At 36.2% G+C, this 17,552-nt stretch overlaps 1 protein-coding gene across 1 annotated transcript; it reads right to left on the reverse strand.

The window, feature by feature from the left end:
* Positions 1 to 472: 472 nt before the first annotated feature.
* Positions 473 to 17,267, reverse strand: LOC140137834 (lengsin-like). Its single transcript, XM_072159625.1, has 2 exons — positions 17,078 to 17,267; positions 473 to 2,319 (listed from the first exon to the last, which is right to left on the reverse strand). Exon 2 carries the CDS (start codon positions 2,278 to 2,280, stop codon positions 898 to 900), a length of 1,383 nt encoding a protein of 460 aa, XP_072015726.1. The 5' UTR covers positions 2,281 to 2,319; positions 17,078 to 17,267; the 3' UTR covers positions 473 to 897.
* Positions 17,268 to 17,552: the final 285 nt, after the last annotated feature.

Genomic DNA, 17,552 nt, shown 5'->3' on the forward strand with positions numbered 1-17,552 from the left:
TGGGTCCCCGTCGGCTAAATCTCACCTAAAATGTGAAATAATGCGGCCTTGGAGGGTATTTTAAACTGCATTCTATCACCCGTGTTACACGTAGACAAAAGAATGATGACAATTTACAACACAAAAGAATCTAACATCGATTTTTAAGCGGCTTTTTGGTGTTGCGGGGACCCAAAGATGGCCGACCAAATCCTGACCATGACTTGGCTCGTTGGATTCGTCTATAGTATTGGCTACATCTGGTGTTCACGCATGCGTATCAAAACCACCATAAAGCAGTATTCAGACTTTTTATTGTACGTAAAATATTGTATGTAACATATACGTTATTTAATCTATTGCCATTCTATTTCCAGTAATGTTTAAGTTCTAACGAATGTTTGATGACGAAAAATCGATAATATATTTCTGCTAGATATTATATCTAACATATTATCGATTTTTCGTCATTAAACATTCGTTAGAACTTACACATTACTGGAAATAGAATGGCAATAGATTAAATAACGTTTATGTTACATACAATATTGTACGTCTAATACTCGGAGTCTGTGGAGCGCTTAATCGAGCACCATTTTCAAAGCGCTGTCATCAATTGATTTTATGCAAAACTTTATTACACCAGACACCAAAAGATCTTTCGTTATTTTCGTTAAAAATAAAAATTATCCGGTTAAAAGATTTAATAAAAATGAAGTGATTTTATATTGAGTTTAATCGGCAAATACGGTCTAATTTTCGAAATATATAACTACCCAAATGGACTCTTTAATAAGTTTAAAGAGTTTGACTTTTTCGGCGCCGCTAAATATTTTGGTCGATCATTCATCCTAATCCTAATCCTAAGCCTAGTCTTAACCCTAACCATACGCTGACCATGCATGCACTAATCTTATTCTACATGTATTTAAAGAACATTTTTCGATCCCACCCGTAGCTGTCTTCTTCTTGTGACTTGTCGTTTACCAACTTAGCTTTCATCTCATAGGATTTTAAAGCAAGGAAGACTTTACAAAAATCATCACCAAATGCTTTTCTGATCACGTCATCACTTTGAAATGCATCCATTGCTAATGAGAGGTTTCGAGGAATAGCTTTGTTGTCACTCTCATCGTCGATACGCTTCAATTTAAACGTATCGCCAGTTTCTGGTGCCACGAGTGGGAGTTCCCGTTCTATGCCATCGATCCCAGCCGCAACGACCGCAGCAAGTGTAAGGTATGGGTTACTGGCGCTAGCGCAATTCCTGGCTTCAAAGAAAGTACCTCTAGAACCGTTGATCTTGACGCGTAACATGCATGTCCGATTATCTATACCCCAATTGGGTCGTGTGTTGACGTATGATTGTTGCCCGTGTCGCTTGTAGCAATTTGTAGTGGGCGCCATAAGTAGGGTCATCGCGCGTGCGTGTTTCAAAATTCCCGCCATCCAATGTTGGCCTATTTTAGACAGTCCTATTTTGCTATTAGCATCATATAATACACTTTTCTTACCATCGATATCCCACAGGGAATGACAGAAATGAGCGGAAGATCCCATCTGGTCATGGTAAGGCTTAGACATAAAGGTTGCAATGTACCCACGCTGTTGAGCGATCTCCTTGACAGCAGTCTTGAAGATGTGCGCGTTATCCGCAGCCCGTATTCCGAAAGCAGGCTTATAGGTTATTTCCATCTGTCCATCGCCGTGTTCTGTCTCCCCCGCTTCAACCTCGACACCAACCTTCGGTAGATCTGCCATAAGCTGATACAGAAGATCTGTATCCGCATACGTTCTTAACGTTGATCTGAGACAGGAATCTTGGGTAAGCGGTTTTTTGCTCTCACGATCAACAACATAAAACTCGTGCTCGTGAGCAGCAAAAAGTGATATCCCAAGATTTTTGAGACGTTCCAGCTGTTGTCGGGCGATGAAGCGAGGAAAACAGGTCACCATGTCACCCTTGTACGTTGGCTCCAATAGAATGGAAGCGGTCTTTCGACACCAAGGGATAACGCGATAGGTATCCGCGGCTGGAAACCACGTAGCATCACCGAAACCAATGATGTCATCACCATATGGGGTTTCGGTCAGAAGAACACCATCGACCGTCAAAGCCAAGTGACACAAAGGCATTTCCAGGCCATTGCTTGCTTTATCCACAAAATACCTTGCTGGAATGATCTTACATCTGGAAATGCCGTACATGTCACTGAACTCAAACCTAATAAATTCAAGCTCTTCCTCTTTAATTAGGGATGAAATGGGTCCTAAAGCTTTCTGCAATTCTTCGTTATTCATTTTGGTAACCTGTTTGGTGTAGTAATCTTGTGTAAAAAACTGGAAAAAAGAAAAAAATATTGTTATGTTAGCAGTATGCTTCGACTATATTTATAAATACGTTTTGATAAATACGCACGTGACCATCTCCGCGCTGTCGTAACAGCTTGTAGACAGTAAGTCTTGAAGTGACCTTCTACGATGCGGGTGGTCTTCCTGTACATTTGAATGCAAAGGCGGTACAACATGAGACTACTGTGCAGCAAAATTGTCTATTTTGTTAAACATTGTGATTATATTGTAAACGTTTCCGTCGTTGAATATTTTTTCCCATCGTCAAATACTTTGAAAATGTTGTTTTTGATAGCATAATACAAATTCGGAATCCTCCCATGTTTAATAATTTTGCTATTCAATTAATATTTAAATTTGCTAATGTTTATCCACAGAGTTCCTATCCTTTTCTGTATAGTGGTCAATGCATGTGGATTTGGTCACGCTTGCTGGTCTTGGTCCGTGCCATGGGTCACGTGCGTATTTATAAAAACGTATTTATAAATATAGTCGAAGCATACTGGTTAGTGAAATGAGCATGCGCCGGGAAGTACACAAGGTGTGTGATACATCATCACAGGTTCCTTCTATGATCTGTGGAGTACATAATACGCCCAAGAGCAGGCATATGAGGTTGCTGACGAAGACGTGTCTCACGTCTTACATTTTACACGTGTCTTGCATTGAGACATGACGCCGTGTCTTAAATTTTGAGACGTTTAGAGACATAACTTTGTGTCCTATAATTGGAGAAGCGTCTCAACAAGCGGCTTACGCGCGCAGGGTGTGTCCTAAGATCATGTATTCATATAAGATGCATTGTCGAACAGTAACTGTTAGCCATACTTTTTTTGAACATGGTAACATGTTGACCAGAGTGTGCTCGTGCCTTCCAATTCCTTTTACCCGTATCATACCATAATATGAAAATGAAATACTCAGCGGCGTAGATTTCTTTGTGACCTGGGGGATGGGGTTGGAAATTTGTAACAAATAATCTCAAAACTGTAATAAGCATGTGTTTTGCCAATTCACATTAGGGACGCACCATTAGATATGGAGGAGGGAGTTGTTTGGGAAAAAATCACCCACTAGTATTATGCCTGACCCTAACTCCCTATCCCCCCGATAATATCAAATGGTGCGTCCCTTAGTGACTGACAAGGTGGAATTAGCAGTCAAAACGCATTCCAGAATCAGTACAGGCTCTGAAAAGATTGTGATTACAGTAGATAATCAAAGTCTGTTATTCTTCATGAATGCATATTGCACAGCAAACTAAGCAAATGTCAAAAGCATTATTCACATGCAGAATTTGTGCTGTTCTGTTCAGTTTGCTCGGCTGACATTTTTGAATTTGAGTTAAAATATTTTGAATTTTTTCTAATGATTTTCCAAAATGAAATGTTACCCATATCAATATTAAAATAGCTACGCTAATTTAATTATTATCATCGATATCATTATCATTTTAAACATATCCTGATAATTATAATGAGAACTCACTTACTGAACATATCTGATTTTTGGGGTATATACCAGTATTGATAACGAAACCATTACTTGGGTAACTTACATAGAGTACGGTGACTGAAATGATCAGGAAATTCTATCTATTGTGAAAATCATAACTTCATACAATACATTTAATAGATATTTTCGGGTGAAATTTTCACTTTTGCGGGTGAATTTTGACCAAATTTGACCAAACATTTAATTTTTACATGGGAATTTCATTGGAACTAAAACTAATAGAAACTTCATATTTGCTGTGGAAAAATACATGACACATGAATATTTAATATCTATGAGCAAAATCATAACTTCATACAATACATGAGATATTTTCGGGTGAAATGTCACTTTTTAGTGATTTTTGACCAAATTTGACCAAAAATGGGAATATTTTTGAAAAAATATGATTAACGCATCATTAAAATTGATTTAATTAAATTTATTGAGATGGTTGTTTGGATCACAAACGTTATTTTGACCTATGACCTCTTGAAATATTTCACACGCAGGCATAAAATGTATGTTTTTATTGATCTTGATCATTTTGTCAAGTCATAATTTTTAGCAATTTCTTGCATTATAAAATTTGTATTACACTTTATATTATTGATACAACTTGGGCGTCTTTAATTTTAAGCTATTAAGGGAATTCAAAGAGAAGGTAGTTTCCGTGATAACAGCCATTTATACTAATTTTTAAGCAAAATTCGCAGTAAAATTAAGCGTTTTCAAGCGTTCTGGAGGATGATTCCAGACTCCTGTCTAACATCATTCATGATCATGTCCATGGTGACCTGATGAGGCTGAGGACATCGTGCAAATGCATCAGACTCAGAGGTGTCTAATTATGCAAATTTATTATAGTGTTACCGCCGACGACAGGTTTAGATGACCTTTAAAGGGGCAGTGAGAGATTTCGCAGGAAAATTGAATGAGAACATTTCACTTTATATTGATAAAAGGGATCCAGAAAAACCTACCACAGTGGTAATTTCAAGAAAAAAAACAGTAAATAGTAAAATAAACGACATTTTATGAGCGTTTCGTTTAGCGTGCCTAGATCTTGAGTTTTGCACTCGCGTTGCATTATGGGATTGAACCAAGGCAATTCGGTAACGATTTGACAGCTGTGGTGACAACTCGCGATACGTAAACAATTGACCGTCGATCGGGCACATGGACATGTGTGTACAAACTATGTAAACAGCAAATTACGCCGTACTAATTATATTCATTTTCTTTTGAAAAGATAAATGATTTCATGTCAATATATCCCGGCAATATATTGTCCACTATCGTGTTTAATTTCCCACTATAAAATTCAAATAAGAACAGCTTATACATGAAGAACCATGCACGTACATGTAAAGGAAGTATTCCAGTAAGCTTATGTATACAATTTCCCTCAGTGCATGACGATTACGTGTAATCAGTGGCAGACCCAGGATTTTTTTTCGGGAGGGGGACTTGGGGGAAGTGAATTTCAGGGGGGGGGGGGATCAACCAATTTTGTAGCAAAAAGTTGCAGCAAAAATTGGAAATGTGTGTGATTTTTTTTTTTTGGGGGGAGTCAAGTTGCCTAAAAAATGGGGGGGGGGCAAGAGAAATACCCCTTGCCCCCCAGTCCCAAATTTACAAAAAGTCAGCATCAATAAAATTTCGACCCCTTATTTCGACAACAATTTTATGACCCAAACACCCCTCCCCACCACCACAGTCCACCACCAATACACCATACCCCCGGCAGGCTAAAATTGTATTGAAATCTGTCTTTTTGATTTACATAAATACACTATCTGTGGACATCTTGCAACTTCCTACATTTTGGTCATCAAAAATTTTATGACCCCTTATTTTTTTTGTCCGAAATTTATGACTACCCCCCCCTGTATATTTGGGACCCCTTCTGAAGAAAGTGACAGCTCCCTAATGCGGGTCATACGATATCAGAAAACCCTTGAGAAAATCCAATCAGGATCATAGTAACACATTGACCCTTTATGCAAACCACATATACTGTATTCAAACCCACATCCTAACCCTAACCAATAAACACAATCAAAAGCCAGAAGTGTAAACTAAGTCAGAATTTTGTTTCAACTTATACAAATTGCATTTATGGGTTAAACAATTTCACAAAGCACAAACACCTAGAAACACAAGTGCATACCCACACACAAAAGTATCCATAAATCACTTGCAAAATGCAAATATAATTTTCTAAAATTCTGACATGCTTTTTACACTTCTGACTTTTGCTTTTTACATTTACGCTTCAACCACTTGTGATATCAAGTGACTTGAAATGACTTGACTTGCCCTGACTTTTTGGTGACTTGTTATAACTGGGGTCTGGGGTGGACTCAACATTCATACTGGTATTCAGTGCTTGGGTAAGCTTTTTGAACTCAACAATGTCATCAGGGTGCTGCCAGTTCTTAGGAGGGGTCCCAAATAAGTGGAGGATCATGATAGGTTTGGCATAGGCTACTAAAGGGGTCAAATTGTTTTCCACTAAATGTGTGGAACATGGAGGGTTTTTTACAATTGAAATTGAAAAATAATGATAGGTTTGGCATAGGCTACTAAAGGGGTCAAATTGTTTTCCACTAAATGTGTGGAACATGGAGGGTTTTTTACAATTGAAATTGAAAAATGAAAAAGATTGTAAATGAGGTATCATCATGGCCCTCCAACCTATCCAATGCTTAAAAACCTTGTTTACTTCAGATACATGTAGGTGACAAAAACAATGCAATCTGGTCACTGATAGCCCCCCCATTCCTTTCCAAAGAAAATAGCCCCACAGGCCCTTCACTGAATGCACACTATATAATATCCCCATATTATATAGCCAGTCAGCCAATGCGTACAACTACATGTAAGACACAGGGCATGTGTATGCCAAAAATAATTTCTCTCTTGGACCACTCACAGAGTGAATGGGCCATGTACTGTATGAACACTATGTGTTGATGATCCAGGATCAAACCACTGGTACAGCTACAAACATATAAGAACATGGAAAGTGGACACAGTATTGAAGAAATTGAAGTCTTTTATGGAAATAAATTTAATTACTCTTTTATTTTATTCTGCTCCTTTTCTTTTAATATATAACATTGTAAATTACAATAATTATACAAAAACACCTCACTTTTCCCAGAACATGGGTATAGTATTATAGTATAGTATAGTATAGTATAGTATAGTAAAGTCCCATGTTTGAGTAAAGTTCCACCCCTAGGTTTTTGACAAATTCCACAAATTGTCCAAAAAATTGGATTTTATTTTTTGGATTTGGAGTGTCCCTGGACCAAAGAGCTAAATGCTAGGATCAGCCATGGTTGACTTTTCAAAAAATTAAAAAAGTTACATTTTGTGTTTTCAATATGCAAAGTTATAATTGGCACTTCAAAATGCATTGGATTTGTATCCATTTTGAAATATGTCAATAGACTAATGACATGAATAGGCCTACAAATAATAACTTATGTTAAACTTTTCATAATTTAAAACTTTATGCTTATGAACACTGCTCACGGGTTCCGCCCAAGATTACATTACCGGGCAGGAAATTCCCTGCCCAGGTACCCGAAATTTCAACAAAAATTATTTTTCCAGTATTGGAGTGTGTCCCTGGACCTAGAGCTAAATGCTGGGATCATTCATGGTTGTTGTTTTTTTAATGCAAAGTGATATTTTTGTTCATGTTATACCGGTACTCGATTTCAATATATATATATACAAATTCAATGCATTTTGAAATCATTAAGAGGGTATTTTCTACACCCCTGTGGTAAATTTGTGACTATTTTGCTTTTTCTCAAAACTTATAACACACTGGTAAAAAAGTTAATGTATAATATAGGGGCAATGAATCCAGTTCCTACACTGGAATTTCAGTGACACAAGACAAGCGGTTCGTTATTTAGGATAAGAAATGAGGTACTGCTAGGATGTACCTCATATCCGATCATATATACTGAACCACTTGTCTTGAGCCCGGTCTTGAGTCAATTAAATTTCAGTGTAGTAATTGGATTCCTTGCCCCAATAATATACATAACTTTTCAGTGTGTTATTATTTTTGAGAAAAATGCAAAATGGTCACAATTTACTACAGGTGTAGTAATTCTTAACAGAGTATGAACAATGGAACATGAATACAAATTATCAATTTGTATATTAAAAACATAAACCTTTTTTTTGTAAGTCGACCATGAATGATCCTAGCATTTATAAAAAATAGCTCTATGTGTAGGTCCAGAGACAACCGAAAAAGGAATAAAATATTTGTTAAAAATTTTGGGTACCATATTACCAGCCCGAAAAATGAGTCGGGTACTCGGGCACAAATTTATTACCTGAAAATCCATGGCTTAAGGTGGTACTACACCCCTAGATAAATTTGTGACTATTTTTCTCAAAAAAAATAATAACACACTGACACTGGTAACAAAATTTATGTATATTATAGGGGCAAGGAATCCAGTTACTACACTGGAATAATTATTTCAGTGACTCTAGACAAACGGTACGTTATTTATGATAAGAAAAGTGGTACCGCTAGAATGTACCTAATTTCTTAATGTAACTGAACCACTTGTCTTGAATCACTGAAATTTCAATGAAGTAATTGGATTCCTTGCCCTATGATATACATAACTTTTGTTACCAATGCATAGCTATTTTTTTTGATACCAATGCATAGCTATTTTTTGAGAAAAATGCAAAATTAGTCACAAAATTTATCAGGGTGTGTAGTACCACCTTAATGAACACCATTTACTACTTGTTGTATGCAGTACATGATCAACTACATAACAATACGATGACATTTCATCAACTTTGAATGTCAGTCAAAGGTCTCATATCAGGTGTCACATCCCGGGGTCACATCGCAAAAAGAGCTACCGGTATCATGCGATGGCATTTCTTCTTGAATTGAGTCCCTGCTGGCATGGCTGGCAGCTGCCACACACCGTCGTCATCCCTATATCTTCGTGTTAAAAATTGCCGTGGTAGTACGATAAATCCTCACGTTTTTCAAAAACTACGCATGGTGATTTTGTTCGAGATAGCCCGTGCGACTCAGGCTATGCATACAATTTGAGATTTTGAGAGCCGCCACACTGTTTCTATTCTATGTTTTACGATTTTCGCGCATGATCAGTATATGGCTGGCCGTAACCGCCATGGCGATGGAGCTGCTACGGCAGCGTAGCTTACTTTTAAACTTCAGCGGAGCTAAATTGACCAATCATGTTAGATCTTTTCATTACGCGAGCCAGTTGATGCATCATCGTTCCAGAGAGTGAAACCTCTTGCCAAAATTAATGTTTACTATGTGGATTTTAAATGAATCGAATGTAAATAAACCACCAACAGTTGTACAGGATCAATACCATTGTTTGATTAGTGTATAGTCAATGTTACCTTGCATGCATGTGCCATGTGTGTGGCGTGTTTGTTTGTTTGTCTACTGTGTCAGGCCAGGATCACTGACACCCACGGTACTGATACTGTCATACTATCACGGTGATCATATTGTTGAATGTTGTTGACTTTAAAATAATCATGATGCAGTCATGTCTACAGTAGAATTCACCACGACCTTTGAAGGACTTAAACCCCATTAAAAGCTATTAAACCAAGATAACACTCAATGAAAACAGCTCAACTATGTTACATCAGATCTTCTCTGGTTAAATACACACTGCACTTGTGTCTGTTTTACCTGTGCAATGAACAATGAGCTGGTATTATAGTTTCAGTTGGGTGAATGATTATAAAAGCGAACGCATAGGTAACAATACTGTCTGGGCTTTTGTTTACGAAATGAGACAATAGTCTGCTTATTGTTAACCAGCGTTCTTGAAAATGAGAAGCGTAATGGTTTGCAGACTTAACACGGTTTAGAAATAATTTGTTCATATTTTTTTGTGTTATCTGTCGTTTACATATCCTTCCTAAAACACAAAAGTACCAATATTTCCAAACACCTAAATTAGCTAAAAATTTAGGAAATGTTACAAAACTATATTTTCTAGAATTTCAGAGAATACTTTAAATATTGACTGGTTATTTTTTACACAGTGACGTCATATAGGCAATGGCATAATACTTCTAACATACACTAGGTCACGCGTCAATGGTGGCGCACTGAGTATTGTATATAGGAAAACGGGCAGTACCGTAACTACAGTATGTATGGCCTACTACTAGTATATAAAGTAAATCCGAACTGGTTTGCTGAAGGTCGAATTCCATGAGCCACGCCAGCGCAAGATGTACAAATCAGCTCCCGGCGATACACTGCAGATCGCAGAATTGTGTGCATGGTTTACCACCACTCTGCCTAGCTATATATTTGTGTACAATACTGTATGAGTTTCTTGTGAGTGCATGTCCATCTTAATAATAAGTCGGTTCGTACTTTTCATAAATTACTTTTTGAATCATAACTATCGTGACCGAGGATATCTTGCAACTACGTGAAGCTCGTCTGGCAAATTCTTAATGACTAAATTCGCTTCACGTAATGAGTAAGTCGTACTTGATTGGTCAGTTTTACCTCCGAGTAATGAAAAACTCTAACATGACCAGTCAATTTGGCTCCACGGAACAAAAAGTCAGCTACGCGTAGCAGCTCCACGTTGTGGCGGTTGCGGCCTACCATATCAGTATCCCATATGATATTTCTATTGTAAGAAAATTTTATTTGTTGTCACGTAAATCACAGGTTTCGTTTAAATGTACTAACTGGAAATTAAATGTACTAATTAGTGAGGACCGGTATTTTGCTGTGGATATGTTTAACTGCAATTTGCGGGTAAAAAATTTGAAATCCTGGGTAAAAATTGTGATCATATTCAACTCTTTGAGAAATAATAATATAAAGGAATGCATGTAGAATCCAGCTGCAATACAATGTACATTATTGACACACTATCACGCTCTTTATCTTCGTCAATAATAGAATAATCGATTTCAATCGAATTGAATGCATGAGTTTGTAGTTGACTACTGAGCGACCTAAGCGATCGATTGCTAGCCAATCAGATAGAACTCCTTTTCTTGCGTTCAGTGAAATACCACTCGCCTGTCGCTCACTACCACTCGCCCGTCGCTCACCAACGGAGTATTAAATTTATATTTATCGTATAGGACGTCGACGGTGTGTGCCATCAAGTCATTTCCAGTTTATCGCCATCCCATGCCATGGAAGCTAGAGTTAGACTCGAGTAAATCATTCTTGAATGCTCCGTTGATTTTCCATGATGTTCCCCACTTTTCATGTTTTTATCATGTACATTTGCACCCCATTCATGCATTTGCGCCTATTTGCCCAGCATGTGAAGTAATGCTTTGATCACTACTAATTCATGTGCAATAGTTATAGCACTGACTAGTCTAGTATTGATGTACTTCACCATTAGGCTCATCAGAATGTTTATCGCGTCCTCACTTACACAGGATCGGCTACATTATACATACGTGGTACTAGTAGTTGATGTTGCAAATAATGAAATTGCAATGCATATTGAACATGCATCCAGTTGCTGAACAGAGAGAAGAAGTGCATGCTGTCGAATTCTGCACTCGTGCGTAGGTACCGGTATATTCGTCTCAGACTGAACACAGTACATACATCGTCATCACACGCAACGGTTGAAATGTAAAGTTTTCCAACTTCAGTTGGTTCCTGAGGATGACTAAACTGAAGCGCAAGCAAACTGACCCTTGAAGCTAAAGAAACGAATAGTTACATATCGTCCTGGGTGTATCGCACCATGTACAACAACACTGTTTCACTCGCTCGCCAACTCATCATCTGCCAACATCAACATCAACAACGTAACGTAAATGTTATGGCTCATTCCCATGATGCAATGCACGCATTAACCTAAAATCAACGGGAATTTTATGTATAGATCTATACAAAATATTAGAAAATCATGAAATTTTACCCGAAAGACGCCGAATTTCGCTTAACTATTTCAGATTAAGATTTGTATATGTATAACCATTACGTATATGTAAAAAACCAGACTTTGAGCTAGTTTGACCGAAATTGAGGGCGTTCTGTGCGCGATATCTCTCAATGCCCCTTTAAATTTAAATTTAAATTGCATTAATTAAATATTAATGATCTATAAATGAAAGCAAAGTTTAACCAAATTCTCGCGATTTTACTATAGCTGACATCCATAGACCAACTGATGTTATTAGGATTAGGATCTCTTAGATATAATTTCTTGTATTAATCATGTTAAGATGTAATGTATTTAGGTAATGCCAATATAATTTCGCAATTCATGTTTTTAGTATTATTTCTTTGCAATCTTTTTTTGCAATTATTTTTTCCTAGCTTAATATCTTCTTCGCAAAGTCAAAATATGAGTGTTCCAAAATAATAATAATAATAATCTTTCTTTATTGAGGTAATTCCACTTCAGTGTCAAGCACTGCTTTCCAAGCAGGCCCTCATACAATTATAAAATACTGTAATACATATTGATACATAGTAAATTTACATCTTACACATGGTAAATCAATAACATAATAAATAGTATTGAACTCATATGGCAAAGATTATACAAAATACAAGCTAAAGCTAAAATGTCCTTATAAAAAGTACAATTTATAAGGGAATAGAAATCCCAAATTATTTAGCAGAAGTATTTGTTCGCGCTTTAAATTGATACAAAGACATATTATTTAATTCTTTGCGGATTTGAGGTGCAATTTCATTCCAAGTATTAACAGCTCTGGCATGGAATGTACGCTTGCCTGAATTTGACTTACATTTTGGTACAACAAGAGTATTTGATGAATGATTCCTGGTAATATGCATATGACTATCATGAACAAATTCAAATTTAGATGATAGATAAGATGGACCCAGGTTTCTTAAACACTTAAAAACTAAAATAAGAAGTTGATTATTCCATCTATCATTTAGTTTTATCCACTGTAGTGCACTCATTAAGTTACTTATTGGTGTTCTAATATCAGCAGATAAAATTGTCCTGGCTAGCTGATTTTGTAACACTTGCAGCCTTGCTTGAGATTCACAAGAAAAATTACTCCATACAGAACTACAATAATCAAATTGAGGCATAACAAGTGCATTTGATAACATAACAATGGTTTGACGAGGCAGGAAGTATTTAACACGCCTAATGACACCAATTTTTTTAGAAACATTTTTACATAAATAATCTACATGAGCTGACCAAGAAAGTTTAGAATCAAGTTTTACTCCAAGATATTTAAACTCGTGAACTTGTTCAATAATAAAAGTATCCTCATATGTTAGATTTATATCATTAAACTTTTCAAGCATTTGGTTGGTACCAAAGACCATAAACTTGGTCTTATCAACATTTAAAGTAAGTTTGTTTGCATGAAACCAATTTGCTACACTGCAAAGACTTGACTCTAATTTAGCTTGCAATTCCAAAACATTCTTTCCTTTACACATTAAACTTGTGTCATCTGCGTACATGATAGTTTTACAGTTAACAGCATTAGGCATACAATTTACAAAAATAATAAATAACAAAGGACCTAGGATTGATCCTTGCGGAATTCCAATATTAACATTTTCAAAGTCAGATAAAGAAGAATTTACACTAACTGTTTGAGATCTTTTATACAAATATGATTTAAACCACAGAAGCTCTTTGCCTTGAACACCATATTTTTCAAGTTTTTTAAGTAGTATTTCATGATTGACCGTGTCAAAAGCTTTCTTTAAATCAATAAATATAACACCAGTAGCGAATCCACTGTCCATATTCTTAAGTATAAAATCTTCTACATTAAGTAAAGTTGTGGTAGTTGAATGGTTGGCACGGAAACCAGATTGATCTTCAGAGAGAAGACCTGCATTAGTCATAAACATATACAATTGATCATGAATGGCCCAAAACGCTACTATAATTCAACGACGCAACTTGAGAGAGCAAAAAGTGGGGGTCTGGGCCAAATTTTGACAAGCCATATCTCCAAAACCGCTTGGAGTTTAGCATTCATTTTTTCCATGTGTTCATTATGCTCATAGAGGTATGCTAGAAATGATATTCAGCAAAATTTGAGGGGATGACCACTGACCAACCAACCCATTTTGTTGATGTGGTTGGAATGACATATATGTGAGTAGGCAAACCTAACTGATATTTTTAAAGCAAAGTCATCGAGTCCCAAAGCCAATATCTCTCAGAAATGTTGTCCAAGAACATATTTTCAACATACCTGAAGTTGATGGTGGGGCAAAATGTCTGACATTGGTTTTCAGGGGGGTCAAAATGTACAAAAAATGTACAATTGGAGTTTTGCATGGGTAATATCTCAGCTGAAAGTATTCTAATAGGCTCAATATGGGATAAGAGTAATGTCCTACCAAAGGGCTCTGACTGGCAAAAAATGGACAAAAAAAATTATTTTTACTTTTGGAGTTCTGACCCCCCGAAGTTGGTCCTGGATGGACGAAGTTGCATTTTGAGGGCCCTATATCTTTTAAAGTAAAGGAGTCACAAGTTTTCTGATGCCAGATTTGAATTCTACACAAAAAAGTACCCCAGGATACATACTTTTCAAAGTTGTTGGGGGTTCCATTTATACATTTATGGACCTCCAAACATCGTCTTTCCTGTTGCGACACATTTTTACGCTGACCCCCTAAATTTCAAATTGATGCCACGGAAAAACGAAATGGAGTATGAAGCTCAAATTTTCAGGATTTTACTTTCTTATCAATATCTACTACCACACAGAAAAAGAAAAAAATTGAAGAGGTGCTGCGGTGCACATCCCTGGAGTTGACATGGAATGGAATGGCTCATATCAAAAAATTTTTAATTTAATAATTTGTCATAAAATTTGTGTTGTATCGCGAATTTCAAAAAATGAAAATTATTTGATATCGGAAGGACTTTCTTCGTATTCAGAATGCAGTTCGATATGTCTGATGTGCTCTCATATCCCACAAAAATAATGTCGAAACGCTCATTCCACATCCCTTAACATATAGTGCAGTGGCACTTCGGGCGAGCATATCACTTTCATTTTCAATTCATTTGAAATATCTAAGATATTAAATCGATACAAATGGATCGGCTCTTAATTATAAAAGAGACACCGTCGTTTGCATCGTTTAGTTCATCTATATTTTTGCCACCAAATTTAAAAATACACCGTATCGAAAATTGAGCCAATATAAATAATAACTTGTAGTGTCTCTTGTACAATAGCGATGATACGGGATGATACGAATATTATTAATTAATAAATATAGTGATAAATAAACCCTGACATGAACTCATCAGTGTGGACAAAATGGACCTGTGAAATCAAATTAAGATATAGGTCGTTTGTTGCCGGTTACGGGCATATACAAGGGCGACATATTGATTTGGCATTTCGCGTAGGAGCATAATTATTATCTTTAGGTTATTGGTGACTCAGGTTGAGAATAAATTAGAGAAAATCTACTTGCCCCCGAGTCCCACATGCACTGATACGAAGAGATTAATTTCAGGTCTACCCACAATGCGCCATTGCACCACAGATCTATAACCGTGCCATTGCCCGTAGATTATATCACTGTAACGTTTAAAAACATTGTATGGCCGCAAATCATTCTGGGAGGAGAATAAATCCATCCACTAGTCTCTTATTAAGCAAATGAGCAAAATGCAGTACCTTATATATACGGACGTTTAATTTTGAGAAGATTATTTTGGTAAAATAGTATATGATGTTAAGCGATTTACCAGAACTATAATACATGTAGATTATTATATTGAGGACCCTAGGAATTTGTAATTGAAGTATGTTGTTCAGCAAACCCGTCAGCAAAGAATGATATATAAGTGATACACCAGATACAGCATTAATCATTAGTAATATTCCATGTTATAAAGACAATTTCTTATTCCTTTATATTTTATAGCTACAATGACAACTCAGTATGGTAATAAAATTCCCATTAAAAGGAAAGCCAGTCTCAATGTAGAAGAGGTCTTGTAATTGGAGCAATTATTCCCGCATGACAGTGTATATAGAGTCCTGGAAAATATAGCGTTTGTGAAGCTAAATCATATTTCTTGATAATTATATTTTATGTGTGTGGCACAAAGTTAAAAAAAAAAAACACGTTACGGCAAATTAGACTTAAATTAATAATAATCCTCAAATTTACGATGGTTTCAGATATATTGCAAACATGATAAATACCTGCATGGTTTTTTTAATACCTGCATAGTTGCATAGTTTCCTTAGTGTGAAAAATGCACGTTTAATCTAAAAAATAATTGGCTATTACAGTTGTAATCCGTACACCCCTTGTGGAAGAAGCTGGAATAAATCCAACAGGGAGTGTGAATTTCAAAATACCATTTGAAATCTACACCCTGTGTGGGAGATTAAGGTCATGCTTTCCATGGGGTGTATGGATTTCAACTGAATAGTCCAATGCAGTGAGGAATGAGACTACGTATGTATCTGAATAGGTGTGTTTGAAAGTATAAGGTTGAAATGATATGATAAAATATTTTGGTTGCACTTGCACCGATCGCCTTGTCATCGTGCCCGGAAGACCTTTCACAAAACCGAATTAATGTGCGAGAATACGATAATTGTTAAACCTGTATGTTGCAAAAATATTTCATCAGATCGGACATGCACAAATTATCATGCCAGATATGCGAGGAAGTTATTTTATGGAGAGAGATACAAGCTGATACAGTACAGTGCATGTTTGTAATTTTGTTGGATGATTGTAATTAATATTATAAAGATCATAAATGAATAATTGATAATGGTTAACTGATGATGCCGCGAACGGTGACGACGTGTTGAGGTAAATGATAATGTTGATGATGATGATGATGATGATGATGATGATGATGATTATCGTGCTCGGTAAATAAACCGTAATGATGAATTTAGATAACAGAAATGGGAAGTAGGCTGACTAGGCTCCCAGACCAAAGAAGAAATTTATTAATTACTTATAATTATAAATATGTTAGGCCTATAGAGTAAACGAATTAAAAATAAAATTATAAAAAGAATTAAATCTAATAATTAATAATAAAATAAATAAATATAAAGTCACATATAAATTATATATATGACCTCAATAATGATGTGCTTTTTTTCCCACAGCATTCACCATAATAGACCATTACAAAAATAATTTCCAAAAACCAAACAAACATAAGATGTGTATACTCACCAATTCCAAATCATTGAAATTTTACCATCATCTCGAGCCACTCGCAGTCTGCATGTATCAGGATGTTAGGATGAGCTATGATGTCCCACAGTACTGTGGAGTAATTCTCTGCATAATTAGGAGACTCCCAAGTTTCAAAGCAGATTTTGCTAGGTAAGCTGGCACGGGAAGAACCACTCTGCTGATCTGATTAAAATGACCCGTGAACTGCACGTTACGCGTAATGAGATTCAAACATGACAAGACACTGGTGGTGTCCTATCATGCTTATTTATGCTACACATCTCAAGATCGTCCTCTACGAAAATGTCAGCACACACACAACGTTTTACAGAAAACGTTAAATGAAGGGCCAAAGGGTATGAAACATTTTGATAAACATTCAAAAACATTTTTGAACAATATTTTCCCCAAGATTGTAGGTAATATACAATGGAATTGACTTGCAATGAATTAAACATGTCAGTCAATCAGT

The sequence above is a fragment of the Amphiura filiformis genome, chromosome 17 (genome assembly GCF_039555335.1).
Source record: "Amphiura filiformis chromosome 17, Afil_fr2py, whole genome shotgun sequence".
Taxonomy (NCBI): Eukaryota; Metazoa; Echinodermata; class Ophiuroidea; order Amphilepidida; family Amphiuridae; genus Amphiura; species Amphiura filiformis.

What these genes read in the sequence shown, in the direction of transcription:
- LOC140137834 (XM_072159625.1), bottom strand. Translation starts at nt 2,280, where the DNA reads ATGAATAACGAAGAATTGCAGAAAGCTTTAGGACCCATTTCATCCCTA.